The sequence below is a fragment of the Ursus maritimus genome, unplaced genomic scaffold (genome assembly GCF_017311325.1).
Source record: "Ursus maritimus isolate PB19 unplaced genomic scaffold, ASM1731132v1 scaffold_6, whole genome shotgun sequence".
NCBI classification, from domain to species: domain Eukaryota; kingdom Metazoa; phylum Chordata; class Mammalia; order Carnivora; family Ursidae; genus Ursus; species Ursus maritimus.
In genome coordinates, this window is record NW_024426774.1 from 29,049,443 (window position 1) to 29,073,341 (window position 23,899).

General features: G+C 35.5%; 1 protein-coding gene across 1 annotated transcript in view; it reads right to left on the bottom strand.

The window, feature by feature from the left end:
* Positions 1 to 23,899, bottom strand: part of HEATR5B (HEAT repeat containing 5B) — a 102,369-nt gene that overhangs the window by 52,065 nt on the left and 26,405 nt on the right. Inside the window, exons 15-20 of the mRNA XM_008700232.2 lie at positions 22,999 to 23,162; positions 22,176 to 22,351; positions 19,117 to 19,222; positions 15,159 to 15,349; positions 5,849 to 6,008; positions 1,945 to 2,134 (exon numbers count right to left, since the gene is read on the bottom strand). Of these exons, the coding sequence (XP_008698454.1) occupies positions 1,945 to 2,134; positions 5,849 to 6,008; positions 15,159 to 15,349; positions 19,117 to 19,222; positions 22,176 to 22,351; positions 22,999 to 23,162 (987 nt within the window). The remainder of the gene's footprint in view (positions 1 to 1,944; positions 2,135 to 5,848; positions 6,009 to 15,158; positions 15,350 to 19,116; positions 19,223 to 22,175; positions 22,352 to 22,998; positions 23,163 to 23,899) is intronic.

Sequence of the window (23,899 nt, forward strand, 5' to 3'; positions counted from 1 at the left end):
TGTTTAACCAATACTATCACTATATTATTTAATAACTTCAAATCCTATTTTCCTAAGATTAATGAAAACTTATACACAGTCAGGAAAAATAATAGTAGTATTATATACTGTGTAAAAACATCTTAATTGCCTACTATAAGTGATTTAAATTTTTTGCCAATGAAAAAAAATAATTTTATACACATATAATGCCAAACAAGGAAATCAGTCATATAGAGTCATATTCTAGTTTGAAATACATATTGCCTCATCATCACTGCATCAGAAAGCACTTGGTAAACACCTATGTTTAATCAGGCCCATATTTATCCTGTCCATATCCTTATGATAACACTGGAAGAAAAAATTACCAACTTTCTCAAAGAGGACACTGAGGGCAGGAAAAAGTCATGTCTAAATCACGTATTTTCCAATTCCTAGCATTCTTCATTAAGATCTTTTCATTTTGGGCTTCTTTCTTTTTTAAAGTATCTGTCCAGATGGAGACAACACAGCATAGTGGTTAAGAATGCACGCCAAGGAGGGGCGCCTGGGTGGCTCAGTCGTTAAGCGTCTGCCTTCGGCTCAGGGTGTGATCTCAGAGTCCTGGGACCCAGCCCCACATCAGGCTCCTCCACTGGGAGCCTGCTTCTTCCTCTCCCACTCCCCCTGCCTGTGTTCCCTCTCTCGCTGGCTGTCTCTGTCTCTGTCAAATAAATAAATAAAATCTTTAAAAAAAAAAAAAAAGAATGCAGGCCAAGGAAGCTGATCTGGGCTTCACCTCTGGCTCCAACCACTCCCTAGCTACACAAAACCATGGAAAAGCTCTTAACCTCTCCCAGCCTCAGAGTTTCATCTGTAAAATGGAGAGATGCACCTATCTCAGGGTGCTGTTAGAATTAAATTAGACAATGTGTATAAAAATCTGAAAGCATTTACTAAATGATAGGGAAAAAAGGGAAAACTCTGAAAATGGATGATACAGTCAGGATAAATTCACAGCTATTTTCTGCCTTCTGTGTTTCATTCAACAAAAATTATGTCAGTGGAATTGTGTGGTTAGAATATGGGCCTCAGGCTCATAAATCTGCCACTCAGTTAAGTAACTTTAGGCAAGTTACTTATCTTCTCTGAGCTTGGTTCCTCATAGAAAAATCACATATTATCTCCTTTATGGGAGTGGGTTTTCAAACTATGTTCCTGATCTTTAAAGTTCAAAAAAACAGTGAAGCAGAAGTCCATGAAGACAAGCGGATGATACTCCAGGACAAAGGAGCTCCACTTTCATCTTTGCGTTCATGGCGCTCCAAGTAAAATTTAATTTAGAAAGACTTTCTCTGGGGGCACCTGGGTGGCTCACTTGGTTAAGTCTCCAACTCCTGATTTCGGCTCAGGTCATGATCTCAGGATCATGAGACTGAGCCCTGTGTTGAGTGTGGAGTCTGCTTAAGATTCTCTCTCTCCCTCCCCCAGCTCATATGCGCTAAGAAAAAAAAAAAAGAAAAGAAAAGAAGAAAAAAAAGGCTTTCTCTGCTCAAAACTTTAAGTAACAGTCAGTCATAGGTATGTTATAGGGATTAATTAAAATAGCATATATAAAAAGCAGAGTTGAGGGGCATCTGGGTAGCTCAGTCAGTCCAGCACTTGTCTTTAGCTCAGGTCATAATCCCAGGGCCCTGGGATTGAGCCCCAAGTCGAGCTGGGCTCCCTGCTCAGAAGGGACTCTGCCTCTCCCTCTGCCTGCCCCTCCCCCTGCTTGTGCTCTCTCACACGCTCTCAAATAAATAAATAAATAAATAAATCTTAAAAAAAAAAGCAGAGTTGTAGGCCTTTGGTAAATAAGAAGCCTTCAGTACACAGTAATTATTATTATTACAAGTATTCATTAAGCAACATGATAGTGACATTCAGGAAACTGAAAGATAGCAATGTCTAGTTCCTTTAATTTAAGATGAATTTACTCACCTTGTAGCTCAGGGCCAACAGTAGTTATTATGGCACCCAGGCATCTACCCAAACATTGATGAACTTCTGTATGCGAAGGGGGAACTGTTAACAGCAAGGTAAGAACTAGAGATAATGTTGGTTCCACATATCCACGATACATTGGGCCACTAGAATCCACTATAAGAGCAAGTGAATGAAGAGACCATGTCTGGAATGAAATATAATTTTATTTAATTGTAAGGAATAATTCGAGTATACTGAATTGATTTTTTAACTTAAATGTAAATAAATACTAACATCTTACTTTTTAATCAATGATCTAAAAATACCTTAACCAAAGCAACTGATGTACAAATGTTACGTTTAAGTTTCTCTGCAGCATGGCTTCGAGTGTCAAATTAAATTTCAATGATGAATTCATTTTCTTCTATTATAATGTACATCTATTTCATACATTCAAAAGACCATGACTTATGTAATAAACATTTGATTTAGTGAATGCTTATGGTCATCAAATATATTTTTATTGCCTGTATTGTGGAGTTTTGCTAAATAATGAGCCTGAAATAGAACAATGACCATGACAATGTTCTGTACTCAGATACATTTCTATAGCAATGATATTCACATATCACCTCTTCAAGGGGATTGAACCATTTCAAGCCCCTATTTATGCCTACTAAGCACAAAGTAATCTTACTGGCCAATAGTATTTACAAAACTAACCCCAGAGCCGCATACTGTCATCAGCACAGGCCTGAGAAAATTAAAAGTCCTTTAAACTGCCTACATCCATCTGTAGAAGAACTTACCTTTTATTTCTGCTGGCAGCTCTAAAGGAGAGTTATACTAATGGTCTGAGGACAGAGGGATCTCAACTTGCCAACAGAGGAGAAAAAAAAAATCCACACCTCAACTTCTACTACCTGTCAATCTACTGTAATCCTAGAGAACTCAGCAACCTGACTTGGACAGATATGTACAGACACCACATTTACTGGCAAGAGCTAGCAAAAAATAATAGGGATACAGCAACTTGAGGGAGGAAGACTAGAGCAAACATTCTGGAGAAAATGATTAAATGTAAGAAACAGAGGTGCCTGGCTGGCTCGATCAGTAGAGCATGTAACACTTAATTTCAGGGTTGTGAGTTCAAGCCCCATTTTGGGCATAGAGATTACTTTAAAAAATATATAATAAAAAATAAATGTAAGAAACAAAAGGCACTTTAATAAAACTATAATAAGGATTTTTAGGCCATATAATTAAAGCACAAAGGAGATTCTAGAAGTGTTTTTTAAAAAACTCAGGATTTATATTAAAGATGCAATGGAAAACTGGAAAAAAATTGCTATTGTTAAAAAGCAAAATCATTATCTTGAGGATCAAATGGAAGATTATCTTGTAACACTGAGTGAAAATACCAAAAAATAAAAAATAATGAGAAAAAAAGACAAGATCTAATATATGAATAATACTAGTTCCAAAAAGAGAAAAAGATAAACTTATATAGAATTTGATGAACTTCACAGGCAGGAAAATTCTTACACACTGCCAAACAAAAATATAAGGTTACAGACATACATACATATTTCAGATAAGCTTCTTAGCAAAAGCAATGAAAAGATAGGGAATAAAGATTGCTGTGATGTCTGTAAGTACCTATTAATTCAGAAGTTTCTCATATAAGCCATTGACTTTTGGAAGTGTGAAATGCATGCATAGTATAAAGGAAAATGAACTCATCACTAAAGTCTCATTTCTGGATACTCAAAGCCACACTGCAGAGAAACTTTAAACACAATACTTATACACCAGTTGCTTTGATTATTGGCTTATATATTGCCTTTTATTTCCTAATAAACATAAACGAAGGTTTTTAGAGATAAATGATTAAAATTCAAGATATTAATATTTACTGAAATTTAATATTAAAAAAAAGACTACCATTAGCCTCTCATGCGCAACACCAGAACACAGAAAATCCTGAAACATTTACGAATAAGGAAAGAAAAGGACTGTGTGCCAGGCATAGTATACTCAACTAAAATATCATTCAAATGTGAAGGCAAAATAAAGCCATGTTTTAGATATGCAAGGATTCAAAAAGCATACCATTCAAGCTAATGATTGTTAGAGGAATTTTTCCTATCAAATAAAAATGTAAAAAAGAACAAAAACCTCAAGGCAGGAGTTGAGGATACAAAGAAGAAAATATTATTGGAAAATAAATCTCTAGTAATTATAGTTAAATAGAAGTAGCCAGTAATAGAACTGTAAAGTATAATCTTTGAGTCAGGATTCTTAAAACAAGACACATTAGGGAAAACTTAAGAAAATCTACTATACTCTTCGTGTGCAGATATATGGTAGTGCTGAGGGAATGTAACTGATACAAATTATAGTAAAATGTCCTGTGCAGAGTACAGAGTGCAGAGTGGTCAGAGGAGTGCGATTTTAAGAAATTAAAAGCAAGAGAAGGCTGAGAAGAAGATGAAGACAAAAGAAAGCAAACTACCACCCTGCTTTTTGACATAAAAGAAGAAAGCAGAAGGGTGCATGGGTGGCTCAGTCAGTTAAATGTCCGTCTCTTGATTTCATGACTCAGGGTTGTGAGATCAAGCCCCATGTTGGGCTCTGCACTGAGTGTGAGGCCTGCTTAAGAGTCTCCCTCCCTCTCCCTCTGCCATTACCCTGCCCCTGCTTGCATGCTATCTCTGAGGGAAAAAAAAAAAAAAGTAAATTAAATTTAAAAAATAAAATAAAATAAAGCAACAACTTTTTAGGTATAATTTTCTTCTAGTCTGCTGTCAAAACAGAATTTTTAAAAAAGCAGTGTAGCACCTATTAAGGGATAAGCTTCTTTGATTTTTGTTTCTAACCCTTTTGGGAATTTTGGGCTTTACACAGCTGGAAGCTTTTACCAAAAAGTCAAAGGCAAACTAAGCCTGTAGACTAGAAGCCACTGGTGGATTTATTGTCTCTTATCTAATTGTGAAGGAACTAACTTATTAATAAACTAAAGGTAGGCCCTAATGCCAAATGAATTTGTCTCTTTTCCCAACTTGCAGTCCCAATACGAAGTTGGTAAGTTGAATGCTACTGGATTCATATACTCTTAATCTTTTCAGGTGCATCAGTGTGAAGTGGCAAATCAAAAGTGTAGTATATTTTCACACAAGTGAACCTCCTGCCTTTCATTGTGGTTATATTTCTTTGTATATAAAATGTTTAAGGAAAAACAAACAAACAAAAAATTCCAGGAGGATACTTGACGATTCATCCAAAAACCCTGGACCTGGGTTGGTGTATGAATGGAAAGAGAGAGAGAATGGTTCTTAAAAGAAACTTGATCAGGGGCGCCTGGGTGGCACAGTGGTTAAGCATCTGCCTTCAGCTCAGGGCGTGATCCCGGCGTTCTGGGATCGAGTCCCACATCAGGCTCCTCCGCTATGAGCCTGCTTCTTCCTCTCCCACTCCCCCTGCTTGTGATCCCTCTCTCGCTGGCTGTCTCTATCTCTGTCGAATAAATAAATAAAATCTTTAAAAAAAATAAAAATAAAAAAAATAAAAAAAAAAAGAAACTTGATCAGTTTAGCAAATGTAAGGAAATGCAAAAAAAAAAAAAAAAGAGAGAGAGAGAGAAAACAAGCACAAAAGACAGTACGTAATAAAAAGAAATTATGTTTCAAGAAATATATATGAATGGGTTAAATTCCCGGAATAAGACAGATTTAAGATTAGGTTAAAATATAAAATCCTGTTCTACACTTTTACAAGTAAGACTCATAAAATCAAATGACAGAGAAAGACTCTAATACATTTTTTTAAACAAATTATCAGAATCATTACTACTTTACAATAACTGATAGCCCTAAATATATTATTTAAAAATTTCATGATAAAAAAATCAACATTCTACCTGAACTTCAGAGGATGTTCCATCTTGTGCTAGAGCCAATAAAATGCTGACACTGGTTTTCAGATGTTGTCCCGAGCCAATACCCCCAACATAACGATGCAAGCAACCCAGAGCCAATGAATGCCCAGTTCTGGATACAACATCGCGGGCTGATTTCAACCTGAAAAACAGTTACGCTTCGGGAATTGGTTTTTCTTTTTCCCTATGGCAATAACAAGCTTATGAGTCACACCATAAAAGGGATTTGTTCCAGAAATCAGAAAAGACTACAGTTATGATTACTTCTTTCTCCACTCCTTACCAAGAGTTAGAGAAAACTGGAAAGAAAAATCACAACTTCTCAGTTTTAAACATTATTCCTTGAAAAGTCAAGAATCATTTGAAAAATATTTTTATTACTGGTGTTTTAAATAAAAGAATTGCTTTTATAACTGGTTTTAAAAATATAAAAAAGAGTGTATCTCTAGTCACAGAATTAAAGAAAATGTTAATTTTCACTTAAGAAATTTTCTATAATTATTATTTGAACCTCTTTTAAAATACATTAGTCTTTTTCTCTGTGAAATATAGCTAATGAATTAAAAAATATAAAAAGGAGATATTGTATATTACTTTTTTAAAATAGGCTTTATTGAGATATATTTATATACAATAAAATTCACCAATTTTAATTCTTTTCAAGTATGCATAGAACATTTACCAAGACAGACAATTAATTCCAATATATGGAAATAAAACATATCAGAATTTATGGGATGCAGCTAAAGTGTGTTTTAAGGTGAATTTGTAGCATTAAAATTCTTATATTAGGAAAGAAGAAAAGTTTTAAATCAATTACCTAAACTCCTACCTTCAGAACCTAGAAAGAGAAAAGCAAACTGAACCAAAAGTAAGCATAATGAAGCAAGTTATAAAGGTAAAGCAGAAATCAGTGGAAGAGAAAACAGAATAATGGAGAAACTCAATGAAACCAAAAGCTGGTATTTTGAAAAGAACCATAACACTGATAAACCCTTCAACTGCCCAAGAAAAGAAGGAGAGACAGAAAGACAGAATGTATATTCTGCTGCTGTTGGGTAAAGTATTCATTCTATAAATGTCAATTAGGCCAAGTTAGGTGATTGTATTGGTAAAAATCTATATTTTTATTGGAAGCATCTGTTCTATCAATTACTGAGAAAGGAATGCTGAATCTCCAACTGTAATTATGGACTTTCACTTCTATTAGGTTTTGTTCCATGCATTTTATTTTATTTTTTTAGAGATTTTATTTATTTGAGAGAAAGAATGAGAGAGAATGAGCTGGCAGGGAGAGGCAGAGGGAGAGGGAGAAGCAGGTTTCCCACTGAGCAGGGAGTCTGACGCAGGACTCAATTCCAGGACCATGGGATCAAGCCCTGAGCTGAAGGCAGACACTTAACCGACTAAGCCACCCTGGTGCTCCTTGTTCCATGCATTTTAAAACTATCATAAGATACATAAACATAGAGAATTGCTATGTATTCTTGGGGAATACATCCTTTTATCATTATGGAATCACTCACTTATTCTTATAATAATTTTTGTTACAAAATCTACTTTTTCTGATAATAACAGAGCCACTTCAGCTTCCTTTGGATTAGTGTTTTTATGGTATATTGTTCCTATCCTTTTACTTTTAATCTCTCTCTGTCTTTTAGTTAAAGGGGTTTCTTGTAGACAGCATACAGTTAGATCTTGGGTTTTTTGTTTTTTGTTTTTTTTTAGATTTTATTTTTTATTTATTTGAGAGACAGAGAGCAAGACAGCATGAGTCGGGCCAGGGGGAAGAAGAGGGGCAGAGGAAGAGGGAGAAGCAAATTCCCCACTAAGCAGTGAGCCTGACATGGGGCTTAATCTCAGGACCCTGAGATCATGACCTGAGCTGAAATCAAGAGTTCGACACTCAGGGGCGCCTTGGTGGCTCAGTCATTAAGCGTCTGCCTTCGGCTCAGGGCATGATCCCAGGGTCCTGGGATTGAGCCCCACATCAGGCTCCTCCGCTGGGAGCCTGCTTCTTCCTCTCCCACTTCCCCTGCTTGTGTTCCCTCTCTCGCTGGCTGTCTCTCTGTCAAATAAATAAATAAATAAATAAAAATCTTTAAAAAAAAAAAAAAGAGTTGGACACTTAACTGACTGAGCCACCCAGGAGCCCCTAGATCTTGTTTTTATTTTCTTTATTTATTTTAAAGATTTATTTATTTATTTGAGAGAGAGAAAGAGAGAGTGAGCAAGAAAGAGCAAAAGCTGGGGAAGAGGCAGAGGGAGAGGCAGGAGCAGACAGACCCCCTGCTGAGCAGAGAGCCCGATGTGGGACTTGATCCCAGGACCCTAGGTTCATGACCTGGGCTGAAGGCAGACACTTCGCCAACTGAGCCACCCAGGCACCTGATCTTGTTTTTATTTAATCTCACAAACCCTAACTTTTACTTGTAATGTTTAGACCATTACATTTAATGCAATTATCAGTATGGTTGGGTTTAAATCTGCCATATTGTTATTCTGTGCTCTATTTGTCACATCAGTTTATTCCCTTTTCCCTCTTTCTGTCTTTTTTTGGATTTAGTATTTTTTATGATTCTATTTTATCTCCACTATTGGTTTATTAGTTACACATTTTTGTTTTTTAGTAGAATCTTGGGAGTTTATAATACACATTTTTAAAAAAGATTTTATTTATTTATTTATTTCAGAGAGAGAGAGAGAGAGAGTGAGAGAGAGCACAGAAGGGAGGAGGTGAAGAGGGAGAAGCAGGCTCCCCGCTAAGCAGGGAGCACCACATGGGGCTCGATCCCAGGACCCTGGGATCATGACCTGAGTTGAAAGCAGAGGCTTAACCAACTAAGGCACCCAGGCGCCCCTATAGTATACATTTCTAAGTCATTATGATCTACCTTCAAAGAATATCATATTCTTTCAGAGTATACTACCATCTCCTCTTCCCATTCCCTGTGCTGTCGTCAGGTATTTTACTTCTCTATTAAAATTATTATATTTGCATTAAAGAGTCAATTATCTTTCCAAGGCATTTAAAAAATGAGAATAAAAATAGCTTGCAGACTCCACTGCCCAGAAGCCGCCCATGCCACCCAGCCACGGTCAATGCCACGGTGTACAACATTGCCATGGTTGGCGAGACCTTGGGCCACATCTCCTTTGAGCTGTTTTGCAGACAAAGTTTCAAGGACAACAGAAAACTTTTCGTGCTCTGAGCACTGAGGAGAAAGGATTTGGTTATACAACATCCTGCTTTCACAGGATTATTCAGGGATTTGTGTGCCAGGGTGGTAATTTCACATGCCTTAATGGCACTGGTGGCAAGTCCATCTAGGGGAGAAATATGATGAAGAGAATTTTATCCTGAAGCATATGGGTCCTGGCATCTTGCCCATGACAAATGCTGGACCCAACACAAATAGTTCCCAGCTTTTTCAGCTGTACTGCCAAGAGTGAGTGGTTGTATGGCAAGGCTGTGGTCTCTGGCAAGTAAAAGAGGGCATGAATATTGTGGAAGCCATAGAGTGCTTTGGGTCCAGGAATGGCAAGACCAGCAAAAAGATAACCATTGCTGACTGTGGACAAATCAATAAATTTGACTTGTGTTTTATCTTAACTACCAGACCGTTACTTCTTTTTTTTTTTTTTTAAGATTTTATTTATTTATGTGACAGAGAGACAGCCAGCAAGAGAAGGAACACAGCAGGGGAGTGGGAGAGGGAACACAGCATGGGAGTGGGAGAGGAAGAAGCAGGCTCCCAGCGGAGGAGCCCGATGTGGGACTCGATCCTGAAACACCGGGATCACGCCCTGAGCCGAAGGCAGACGCTTAACGACTGCGCCACCCAGGCACCCCACCAGACCGTTACTTCTGTAGCTCAGGAGAGCACCTACTCACCCCCATCTGTTCAAAAAATCCTATAACTTTGTGCTCTCACTGCAGTTCTATGAGTTTCGTATTTTCCTTATTCCCCTCCAAGTCTAGCTGGATTGCAGAGTTAAGTTTATGATTATGAAATAAAAACTAAACAACAATAAAAAATAAATTTAAAAATGAATAAAAATAACAGGTCACTTTAAAATAGACTTATAAAAGAATAAGTCTATTTATCCACATATCTACCACTTTTGGCACTCCTCACTTCTACATGTCTATCCAAATTTCCATCTAGTATCATCTTTTTTTGTGTGCAAAAAAGCTTCTTTCAACATTTCTTATAGTATACCTTGTAAGCAATGAATTTCCCAACTTTTCACTGTCTGAAAGTCTTTATTAAAACTTCAGTTTTGGGGCGCCTGGGTGGCACAGTGGTTAAGCGTCTGCCTTCGGCTCAGGGTGTGATCCCGGTGTTGTGGGATCGAGCCCCACATCAGGCTCCTCTGCTATGAGCCTGCTTCTTCCTCTCCCACTCCCCCTGCTTGTGTTCCCTCTCTCACTGGCTGTCTCTATCTCTGTCGAATAAATTAAAAAAAAAACAACAAAACTTCAGTTTTGAAAAGCATTTTCACTGGGTATAAAGTTCTAGGTCATTCTACTGTGTTCTGCTTGCATAGTTTATGATCAGAAGCCTGCTAAAACTTTTGTTGTTGTTGTTCCTCTGCATGATGTCTTTTCCCCACTGGCTGCTTTCATGATTTTTTTTTTATCACTGGCTTTAAGGAATTGATTATGATATGCTTTTCTTTTGTCTTTCTTCCATCTGGCGTTTGTTGAACTTATTGGATATGTAAATCTATAGTTGTCATCAAAATTGCAAATTTGTGTCTATTGTTTCTTGAAATAATTTTTGACTACCCTCATTTCTAAGATTTCAATTATATGAATGTAAGCCTGACATTGTTCTAGAAATCACTGAGACTCATGTTCATTTTTTTTCCCAGTCTTTTTCTGTGCTTCATCTGGAATAGTTTCTATTTCCATGTCTTCAATATCACTTTTTTTCCTACTGTAATGTCCAATCTTCTGTTAATCCCAACCAATGTATTTTTTTCGTTTGAGATATTCTACATTTCTAGAAGTTTCCCCTGAGTTGTTTTATGAATTTCATTTTTTTATCACACTTGGTTTTTCTTATACTTCCTTAAAAATATGGAGCATATTTATAATAACTTTCAGTATTCTTCATTGCTAATTCTATCAACTCTTCCAATTCTGGGCCTATTTCCAATGACTGATACATTCTCCTAGTAAGAGATCTTATTTTCCTGCTTCCTTATACATCTGATTAGTTTGGATTGGATAGTGGGTACTATACATTTTATGATATTAGGGGCTACATTAGTTGTGTTTCTTTAAATACTATTGGGCTTTGTTCTGGAATGTACTTATTAATTAGAATCAGTTTGATCCTTTCAAGGCTTGATTTTAAGTTGTTTTAGAGTGGGTCAATATTGCTTTCACTACTAAGGCAGTATCCCCGTGAAGACTCCATCTTAGGAGGTCTTTCCAATCTTAACAGTAGGAACTCTTCTCAATCCTGTGTGAGCCCTGGGTATTGTTTCATATTCTGTCCACCTATTCCCCTATTCTTTTCTGGGTTTTTTCCTGGTCTTGGGCAGTTTCCTTCTGCACATACCAGCACTCAGCCAAAGACGTGAAATGACTCCTCTGCTCATAGCTCTCTTTCTGTGCAGCTCTCTCCTCTCACACATTCTATTCCACACATTCTAGCTATGTTGACCTCCCAAAACTCAAGTTCTTTCTCCTTAACTCAGTTAGGCTTGGGTTTCCTATCCCTGCATTTCAGCCTGGTAACTCTTTCCAGGCAGAAATCTGGAGCAATTATAGTGTTCCCCTTGTTTGTTTTGATTTCACAGGGATCACTGCTCTATGCTGGCTGTTGTCCAATGTCTGAAAACCATTGTTTCATTTATTTTATCTAGTTTTCTAGTTGTTTAAGACAGCAGCAAAAACCTAGCCCCTGTCCTTCCACCATGACTGGCAGTGCAAGTCCTGTATATATTTTTAATGTTTATTTGAAAGAATAGATTTCATTATTTTATTCATATGTAAGTAGCAATGTAGAGAGTTTGAAACAGAACTAACCTTGGGGGACTGGGATAGACCGGTGATGGGTATTAAGGAGGGCACATATTGCATGGTGTACTGGGTATTATATGCAAATAATGAATCATGGAACACTACATCAAAAGCTAAGGATATACTGTATGGTGACTAATATAACATAATAAAAAATTATTATTAAAAAAAACAGAACCTCTAAACCTCATTTTGGACATTGGGAAAGATCAAATACAAGAATACATGTAACAATACTTTTTCAGCTATAAAATACTATGACTCATAATCATGTACCAACATAGTCAGTTACTATTAGAAAACAGGATAAAAAAAAATCCAACAGGATAAAATACCACTAAGAAGAGAGTACCAAATAACAAAGATGTCTAGAGAGAAAGCTTGGTTGCATTTTCAGAACTGTATTGTAAATCTCAGTAAGCCATCCATGACGGAACTTCTGTTAAACCCATAAAAGTAAAATAAAGCCAAGAGATGAAAATCCAACACCAAGACTCTGGCTGGTCAGTTTGCCTATGGTGAAGAAAGAAAAATTCCAAGTGCTGTCACAAAACAGATACGAAGAAAGGTAGTAATGATGGAAGTAAACTAAGTCTATTCTTGGCAGTATTTCTAACATATTACATCCTTGGATAAGTAACCTCTATCACTCTATGACTCAGTTTCTCCATAGCAGTCATTTTGGGGAATGAAGGAAGTTAGGAATGAATGCAACCTGTGAATTCTAAAGCATTACACAGATTACAAAGCTGCCTTCATGTTGGTGCTTTTCAAAAGGTAACATTTCAGTGAGATAAAAAGCTGGGCCAATTCTCTCAGTGATAATCATCTATTCAATAGACTGAATAATCTAAGCTACTTTCCCAGGGGTCTCAAAGTGATTTTCAGTTTGAATGGAAACAAATTCAACCAGTAATGATTTTTATTTCCTTCTGAAAGAGGTCTTAAGCAGTTGAAGCAACTCCCCGTTAACGAGAATGGTTTATTGGAATGATTCCTGTCTAAATGCTAAGATGGCATAAGATTTTAGTGTGCAAATATAGTTGATAGATCTGTATGTGTAAGTATTTTTGGATTTTCATAGTCAGATATTAAATCAATAAAAGATACTGTAGATGAAAACATTCTACAGGAGGACACTGAAACTTTTTCAAGCTAATCTAAGATACCACAGATCTCTATTTTTACTTTTATTTATTTTAAAGATTTATTTATTCATTTTAGAGAGAGAGTGCACAACCAGGGGAGGGGCTGAGGGAGAGAGAGAAAAAGACAGAGAGGGGAAACAGACTCCGCACTGAGCAGGGAGCCCAAGTAGGGGCTTGATCTCAAGACCTTGAGATTATGACCTGAGTTGAAACCAAGAGTTGCAGGCTTAACCGACTAAGCCACCCAGGCGCCCCTATTTATTTATTTTTTAAGTAGTCTCCACGCCCAGTGTAGAGCCCAATGTGGGACCCGAACTCATGACCCTGAGATCAAGACCTCAGCTGAGATCAAGAGTTGGATGCTTAGGGGCGCCTGGGTAGCACAGTCGTTAGGCGGCTGCCTTCGAGTCAGGGCGTGATCCTGGCGTTCCGGGATCGAGTCCCACATCGGGCTCCGCCGCTGGGAGCCTGCTTCTTCCTCTCCCACTCCCCCTGCTTGTGTTCCCTCTCTCGCTGGCTGTCTCTCTGTCAAATAAATAAATAAAATCTTAAAAAAAAAAAAAGAGTTGGATGCTTAACCAATTGAGCCACCCAAGTGCCTCAAAGATACCATAGATTTTTAAATGTACCATTACTTTATATGGTAGCATAAAAGAAAGAAAAAATGTATATTGGCTAATTGAATTTAAATAAAAAAACAAAAAACACTGCCAATTAATTATGATGTTTTGTAGAGAATTTAAAACGAATTCTAATGTCAGATGAACTGTGAAAAATGGGCAACTTAAAATGCATGTAAGAATTAACTTCAAATCATAATCAATTATTTGGAAAAGCTAATGAAAGTAGGCACTTAAAATACTTGCAAACCATTAACCAGACATATATGAATATGAATGAAAGTCTTCGTGTTTCGCCAGAATAAGTAAAAAAATAAATACCCCAACAAGTATTGAAAATACTTGTAAATTAAAACTCCTTGAACTAAAAAACGAAATTACCACTCGGGAGTTTTTCAAACAAATACACTCTTATTTTACCTATTATTGAAGGTAAGATTGGTTGTATATTTAAATACATCTTTAACGAAAGTTGATTTCAGAATCAATGACATACTTGGAAAAACAAGACTAATCTATTGCTAGAAAATGGCAGAAGTCATCCTGCGGAAAAGTAAGTATCTGGGGATATTTTATCTTCTGCTTGCTCGTATTATCCTTGGTGATTCAAACAATACACTGGGGCGTTATCCTATAGCCAGACAAACTGCTGTTCATGTTTGAAGACAGGGAAAACCATCCTCACATAACCAAGAATTCAGAAAATACTTTTTCCTCAAACCTACTGCTTCACCACCATTGCTTACCCCCACCTCTCTCATTAAAGATTATGGCCTACTTTGGTATAATTAGTACTCAAAATATACAATCGTGAAGAACAGTTATTATATAACTCAAGTATCAGTTCTTCACCACACCTGATTTTCAACTTCTCTACTTAAGTACTTGATTAACAACCAAGAGTCACTAATAACTGCATCATCTTAATCGTACTTATTTGGAGCTCGGAGACCACTCTTTTTAATTAAAATGCAAAGAAATCCTTGAAATCTAATACTCAAACATCCAATTACTATAACTTTTCCCCTGTTACAGGGATAATTTAAGAGATGATAAACTTGCTGGCAATTAGAAAAAGAATGGCTTATTCCAAAAAGTGACCAATTAACAAAAAGTATAATGTGGGGGGCAGAGATAAGAGAAAGGGACGACCAGAGCATCTCTTCAGAGCAGAACACACATAACTAAGAGAAGTCCTATTAACAGTCCTCTTGATTCCGTTATGTAACATTCAAAGGCTGAAACCTCACCATGCTGAAAGTATCTATAATATAATGACTTCCCCAGATTCTAGAGTTTAAACAATTACTGAATTAAAAATTAAGATCATTATAAAAAAGATTAAGATCATTATAAAAACTACAAAATTTTGTCATATGCTGTAACATGTGGAAAACATATCATCCAATTACTATAATTATTGATTACTTAAAAAGATATCTTTGCTTCTATAAGAAAGTTACTTGTCAGTAAAGAGACCCACTTACTTGTCAAAGCTATATTGGGCCATTCTAGCAATGAAGGTTGCTTCCCCAACCACCTGAGCCATTCTTCCAAGAGCTTCCCCTGCTGCACATCGTAAGATGGGGTTTGGGTTATCCAGAGCACCCATAACCAGAGTCAGAGCAGACTTACGAACTTCCTCAGGTCCTAAAGTACTTTTGTTTTCAGCCAGGCCCTANGGTTATTTAAAAAAAAAAAAAAAAAAGGCAATTCAAAATTCATATTAAATAAAAAAAATGTGCTGCAATCTTTGTAAATATACCCACTTCATCCACTTTTTTCAACTTTTTATTTTTTAATTTTTTAAAGTTTTTATTTTATTTATAATTTTTATTATGTTAGTCACCATACAGTACATCCTTAGCTTTTTATGTAAAGTTCCATGATTCATTACTTGCGTATAACACCCAGTGCAAATTCATATTAAATAAAAAAAATGTGCTGCAATCTTTGTAAATATACCCACTTCATCCACTTTTTTCAACTTTTTATTTTTTAATTTTTTAAAGTTTTTATTTTATTTATAATTTTTATTATGTTAGTCACCATACAGTACATCCTTAGCTTTTTATGTAAAGTTCCATGATTCATTACTTGCGTATAACACCCAGTGCACCATGCAATACGTGCTCTCCTTAATACCCATCACCCACCCATTATATCCCATTCCCCCACCCCCTCCCCTCTGAAGCCCTCAGTTTGTTTCCCAGAGTCCATAGTCTCTCATGGTTCATTCCCCCCTTCTGTTTACCCCCGCTTTCTTCTTCCCTTTCTTCTCCTACCAATCTTCCTATTTCTTATGTTCCATAAATGAGTGAAACTATAGATAATTGTCTTTCTCTGCTTGACTTATTTCGTTTAGCATTATCTCCTCCAGTCCCTTCCATGTAGCTGCAAATGTTGTGAAATCGTTCTTTTTGATATTCCATTGTATATATGGACCACATCTTCTTAATCCAGTCATCTGTTGAAGGGCATCTCAGTTCCTTCCACGATTTAGCTATTGTGGACAATGCTGCTATGAACATTGGGGTGCATATGGCCCTTCTCTTCACTACGTCTGTATCTTTGGGGTAAATACTCAGTAGTGCAATTGCTGGATCACAGGGTAGCTCAATTTTTAACTTTTTAAGGGACCTCCACACTGTTTTCCAAAGTGGCTGTACCAACTTACATTCCCACCAGCAGTGTAAGAGGGATCCCCTTTCTCCACATCCTCTCCAACATTTGTTGTTTCCTGCCTTGTCAATTTTTGCCATTCTAACTGGCGTAAGGTGGTATCTCAATGTGGTTTTGATTTCAATTTCCCTGATGGCTAATGATTTTGAACATTTTTTCATGTGTCTGTTAGCCATTTGTATGTCTTCATTGGAAAAGTGTCTGTTCATATCTTCTGCGTTTTTATTTTAATCACTCAGTGCTCACCATGACAAGTGCACTCCTTAATCCCCATCACCTATTTCACCCATCCACCCACACACCTCCCCTCTGATAACCAGTTTGCTCTCAATAGTTGAAGAGTTTGTTTCTTGATTTATCTCTCTTTTTCCCCTTTGCTCATTTGTTTTGTTTCCTAAATTCCACATATGAGTGGAATCATATAGTATTTGTCTTTCTCTGACTGACTTATTTCACTTAGCATTATACTCTCTAGTTCTACCCATGTCATTGCAAATGGCAAGATTTCATTTCTTTTTATGGCTAATATTCCATTATATATATGTATATATATATATATACGTACATATATACATGTATATATATATATATACATATATACATGTATATATATACATATATATATATATATATATATATGTATATATATATATCACCTCTTTTTATCCATTCATGTATTGATGGGCACTTGGGCTGCTTCCAAATCTTCGTGATTATAAATAATGCTGCTATAAAATAGGGGTGCATATATCAACCCTCTTTTTTAAAACTGAAGCATAGTTGACATACAACATTAGTTTCAGGTGTACAACACACAGTGATTGGACAATTTTACCCATTGGGCTACGCTCGTCATAAGTGTAGTTACAATGTGTCACTGTGCAACATTATTACACTATTAACTATACTCCCCATGCTGCATTCCTGTGACCTATTTAGTTTATAACTGTTAGTTTGTAGCTCTTAATCCCATTCACCTATTTTACTCATTCCCCCACCCCTTCCCTTTCTTCAAGCATCTTTCACATGTATATACTACGTCTAGAATCAATACCTGTTAAATCGACAGTATTCAGTTTCCTAAACATGATTCAGAACATGATATATAACATAGTTATAGTCAATCAGCCCTAAAATGAACAATCCCTGGAAGTATCTCTATCCAAAGACTAATGCTTAAAAATTGTTTTTATTTATAAAGGACACTGTACTATTAAATCAACTGTTGTTCAACTGATTGACATTTATCATTAGAACTTTAAGTAAGGAAAAGGTCTGATGAGTATAAAACTTTGATTTGTTTATATAAAAATTTCAGAGAACGTAATTATGTCATCAAGAGTACATTCAATATGTATAAAAAGATTAAAAGGGGTAAAAATATCAGTAACTGAATACTGATACAATTTGTTCATCATATTATTTTTTCATAATAATATTTTTATTATATCATGTTATTCACCATACAGTACATCCCTGGTTTTTGATGTAAAGTTCGATGATTCATTAGTTGCGTATAATGCCCAGTGCACCATGCAATACATGCCCTCCTTACTACCCATCACCAGCCTATCCCATTCCCCCACCCCTCTCCCCTCTGAAGCCCTCAGTTTGTTTTTTCAGAGTCCATAGTCTCTCATGCTTCATTCCCCCTTCTGATTACCCCCCTTTCTTTATCCCTTTCTTCCCCTACCGATCTTCCTAGTTCTTATGTTCCATAGATGAGAGAAACCTTAGGATAATTGTCTTTCTCTGCTTGACTTATTTCACTTAGCATCATATTAAATGTTAATATTTCTGTTCTAGGTACACTTACTGTCATGGAACTTAACTTACTTACTTGAGACCAAAATTCAACTCATGGTGCCGCAGGAAATGTTAACTACAACAGAGGCATTAGTGAGCAAATCTATGAAGAAATGTGTACTGCGGACCAATATTATAGTTGGTACACGGGCCTACCAGACCATGACTACCCAATTCTTTTTTAAAAAACTCAGATGTTGGTATTAGCTGATGGTCTCTAAATAGGGCATATACTAACAGTTATATAAATGATACAAACTTATATTTCTATAATCAGTGCCTATGTCCCTTTTCCCTGATGTTTACAAACCATGATTTAATTCATGCCCATTTAAACACTTGTACTTGCTGACATTTTATTTTACGAGTAAAACCTTAAAATAAGCTTAGTGCTGATCAGTATAAAAAGTTTCCAAATACATCATGAGAAGCTGCATAAAACAGTGCATGAACTCTGAGAGCTGGGCAACATATTCGTTATTTCACTTCATACATGTAGAAACCGAGGTTCAAAAGGTTAAAGGAACTGCACAAGACATAAACCTAATGAGAGCTAAACCAGAACACAGTCTCTAAATGCAGCCTTCCTTCAGCTATACAACATAGCCTCTCCTGATTTATGGTCTAAACCACAAATTGAACTTAAGCTTTATCTGGTTAACCTTCAGTAGAATATCAGATTGCGTTAGACATCTTTGAAAATTCTGAAAGAACTTACTAGCATTTGTAAAATCTGAAAGGTCACATCGAAACATGAACTTTAACATTATTAAAATATAAAACACTTATTTAATTACAATGAGTCTAACAGCTTCTAATTATTTAATTAAACTAATATAAAAACATAGTTATCAAGTGATACACATATGATCATCATAACGGTCTAGATATACCTGTCTTATTAAAGGCATTAATTAAAATCTTAGGTCAGAATACTTATGTCTTAAAAGTAAATACCTTTAGTGCACTAAGAACGGCAGTAAAAATATTAAGCTGCACAGCCTGCTGGCGGACACCTTTGGCTTGTTTAACACACTCAGCAAAGTGATCCAACATTTGTAATCTATAAACACAGAACAAAGATAACATTAGCAATACTTTTTATTCAAATATGGCTCAGGAAACAAATAAGAGCAACAGCTAAGGGTGTAACAAATAATGACCCATGCTGTTTCATTTCTATTTCATTCCTGCAACTGGTTCAAACCAGATCTCCTCCTCCTGAACTGATCCCGGGACATGTGGTTTTTAACTGGAACAAAGTGAGCGACTAAATATTAAGTTTTAATTAACAAAACAAGGTCATAATTTCAGTGTTCTCTAACATTAACCCCAGCATCTAACAAAGTGCCTGGCATAGAGTAGGTGCTCGAGGTTTCGTAAATAGAATAACAATCATTAATTATGCATCTGTGCAGAAGATTTTTAAGTTGGAAATTTAAAATGTGGCATAATTTTTTCTTCTTTTAAAATAGTCTCACATGGAAGAAAATAGTACCTCATGTCCTATTCTCAGAAGCTAACTGGGAGATTTTTAAAAAGATTTAGCTTTGGTCATTTTTGTTAATGTAGAAAATTTGAAGTGATTTTTATTATTTCAAATTATTTAAATGAGGCAGCAAAAAAATAAAAAAATCCTCACAGCCATTTGAGACTATTCTTATAGAATGAGATCATTTCAGATTCTAAAAATAAATGGGATGGGCACAGGAATGCCAGGAAGTTGGATTTAGTACTAAAATCACTATGAACTAAAGTAGGAAATCATTATCTCTGTAAGGTCACTATAAGGATTTAAGCTCAATGTATAATAGGCCATAGGTCTCAGGTCAAAGCATTCTTCAAAACCACAGAGGAAGAAATCATCTAGTCTCCAGCAGGAACTCCAGTCAGAGTTACTGGGGGCTAAAACTGACTACTTTAACACTTGTTCTGACATAGAACCACATCTTCTATGGATGAGGAAGCAGGGCATTATTCACACTACTTTTTCAAGTACACATGTAAGAAGAGAGACACGTCTCCAACACTACTGTTAAGCATCATTTACCTATAACTGAACTCAAGTACACAACCTTTTAAATGACTTATTTAAAAAATGTTTTTATTATAAAATATTTACAGTGCCTAACTAAACATAACAAAAAGAGAAAAAGAAAAAAAATAAAATATTCATTTCATTTAATTTGAAGACTACTAACAAAAAGTTACTAACCAGAAATAACTACTCTTACCCTCAGGTACAGTTATTTCCTTTCAGGTTTTTTCTTATGTATTCGCATATACACATGTATTGGTATACACATGCACATTTTTATGTATTTTAAAATACCAAACTGGGATCATTTCTTGCCTTTTATTTTTTTCATTTAACATTATATAAAGAGTATGTTCTGATATCAAAACATTGTCTATATAAAAAATATTCTAGCCTGTTGACTTTTCATAATTGATTTAGTCATTCCTCCATCATTGGATATTTAAGTTATTATATTTTTAACAGAATGTATTTATTAATAGTTCACCTTGTACAAAAGTGATTTAATATTTAAGAGAATCCTGGACTCTAATTATAGCTCTCATAACTAGCTATATAACTTTGGGCAAACCACAAATTCTTGGACCTGGATTTCCTCAGATTTAATATAAGGACATTAAATTTGATGCTTTAGGAGATTCTTTCACCTTTAATGTTCTTCAACATTTATGTGGCAACCAAATATTCTTAAAGATATCTGGGTGAAGCGAAATTTCACACTGAAATTTTTCTTCTCAAATTAAAAAGCAATTAATCAAGTAAACTACACTACATATTTTTAAAGGAACACTTATGTTATCCTTTATATTTGTGTTATATTTTATATGCCAATATAACAATGTTTTAAAAGCATATATTTTTTATTTTTGGGTGGGGAGGCGCCTGGCTTGCTCAGTCGGAAGAACATGTGACTCTTGACCTTGGGGTTGTGAGTTCGAGCCCCACATTGGGTATAAAGATTCCTTAAAAATAAAATCTTTAAAAACGAATGAATGAACGAATGAATATATATTTTTAAAAGCTTTTTTACCTTTAAGTAATTTCTACACCCAACATGGGGCTTGATCTCACAACCCCAGAATCAAATCACACACTCCACTGACTGAGCCAGCCAAGGGCCCCTAAAAGCATATTTTGTTTAACAAGTTACCTGTGAGTGTCTTACACTAATTCACTTTCACTCTTCCTTTTGAGAAAACCACCATAAATAGACAAAATGCCTACTAAAGTTAGGGAGAGTGTCTGTGTACAAAGAATACAGCAAACCAAAATGCTCCTATTAGAAAAACAACCAGTTATTTTAGTTTCCCAAGTTCCAGACTCAAACTGAATGACAAACATTAGAGAGTAGACTTCTCACTCATTAACTTCTTCAGTAACAAAAAAACACTTAGCAAATTGATGTTCCTCACTAAAGATATAGTGAAAACCTACTTATGAACTGGCAAATGAACTACTGAAATGAAAATCTTGCTGTTTAAGACACAGTCCACAACACAATGGTACCAGACGCTAGTACACAGAGACAAATCTTAAGAACAGTTTCAAATTATGTGGAATTTTCATGCAATTTTTTTCCATTATGTTCGTGTCACTTATGTTACTGAATTTATAAGCCTATTATTTAAGTAGTAATTCACCTTATTGTAGGTAACTGGGATGGGAAAATCTATTGTTTGAATATAATTTATATATATTTCCTGATAGATAACTTTATTTATGTTAAATACTTTAAAATTTTTAAATTTTATTTATTTATTTTTAAAGTTTTTATTTAAATTCCAGTTAGTTAACATACAGTGTAGTGTTAGTTTCAGGAGTACGACGTAGTGATTCAACACCTTCACGCAATACCCGGTGCTCCTCACAACAAGCACACCCTTTGATCCCCATCACCTCCTTAACCTATCCCGCTACCCACCACTCCTCTGGTATAATTAATATTTAACTAAAATTACCCAACTGACTTTATACTAACCGGTGTTTATAAGAAACATGAGGAAACACTACACCAAAAAGAGCCACGGAAGCATCAATGACTGAAACCCCTAGAGGAAGAGGACCAGGCACAGCTTCTCCGGCAGGTATTCGTAAGTAAATGGAGGACGGATCATGCTCCAGAGCCCCACTTCCAGACGCACTGTTCGGCTGGAGCTATGAAAAGAGTGACATAAAAATCATTCAAAATCTACATGAGGGAGTATTAGGCATGAAGAACAGAATGAGAGGAAGGAAAAAAGGTAACAATATCAACAAAAAAAACCAAGAATGACTGAATCTGAAAATTTCCAACAAAAAAAACCACAAGAATGATTGAATCTGAAAATTTTTAAACAGATAAAAATATGATCTGGCCATGAAACAAGCCATCAGTAACACCTTGTATAATTTTAAGAAAATGCTTATTCATTCTAAAACATTTTTATACTGCCCACCTTAAAATGTGCATAACTTAAACCCCCAAAAAACTCATTAAAAGAAGCTTTAGTAACTCTTTTTTTTAAAAGAATGCAAGAAATTTACCTTTTTTCACTATTTATCTACCATCAGGAAGCTATCTTTAAATGTCTAAGAAAGCCAAAATAAAACTTTAGTCTGCAATATTTTAAATGACTATGTATAATAACACCATTGCTTTTGTTTTTTTTATTTTTTCATTATGTTTAGTTAGCCAACATATAGGACATCATTAGTTTTTGATGTAGTGTTCAATGATTCATTAGCTGCATATAACACCCAGTGCTCATCAACACCACTGCTTTTGATTCAGTTGTATTTCAATTCCCTGTATGGTTTGCTACCTGGTCTTCAATTGATTTATGGTCAGTTTCTTGAAGCCAGGAACCTAGAAGAACACTGTCATCATAATGGCAGAGGGATCTGAGGAGGGAAGTAGTTGTGTTGGCTGAATTGTCAGTCAAAGTGAATTCTGCTACCAGTTCTCTAAGAAGCGCGTTGAAAGATCCTAAAAAACAGAACATCAGATCAGATAAGAAAGAATAATTTTTATGAAAATTACAATCATTGCCCACAGAAAGAAGCAACATGTTCTACAGGGATGAAATAATTAAGTCCCTGTTCTCTTTTTTTAAAAAAATCTATATTAAATATTTTAATGCTGGTTTAAACACACAATAATGATATTTTATTTTTTATTATTGTATTATGCCTTTTAGCCCAAATTATTTAAAGTAACAAAACTACTCAAATATATATCTATATTAAATATTCACATTTAAACTTAATAAATTTAAATATATTAAAATATTTTAATGCTTTAAAGATCTATTTAAATATATTAAATATGACACAATTATTATTTATTATTAATTACCCAATGATGTGCAAACACTGAACCAGAGCACATGAGAATTCTTAGGCGTGGCTGAACTGAAGACAAATCAATAGCTTATTTTAATATTAGTACTTTATATAATATTTGATATCTGCAAAGTACATTATAATTGTCTGTCAAGATTCCTAAATTATTATCTATGTCATAATACAGATGAAGCAGTTTAAGATAGTAATTAAAAGCACAGAGGAGCGCCTGGTGGCTCAGTCGGTTAAGCATCTGCCTTCAGCTCAGGTCATGATCCTGGGGTCCTGGGATCCATCCCCAGATGGGGCTCCCTGCTCATCAGGGAGTCTGCTTCTCCCTCTAACTCTCTCCCCCTTGTGCTTTAAAGATAAAAATCTTTA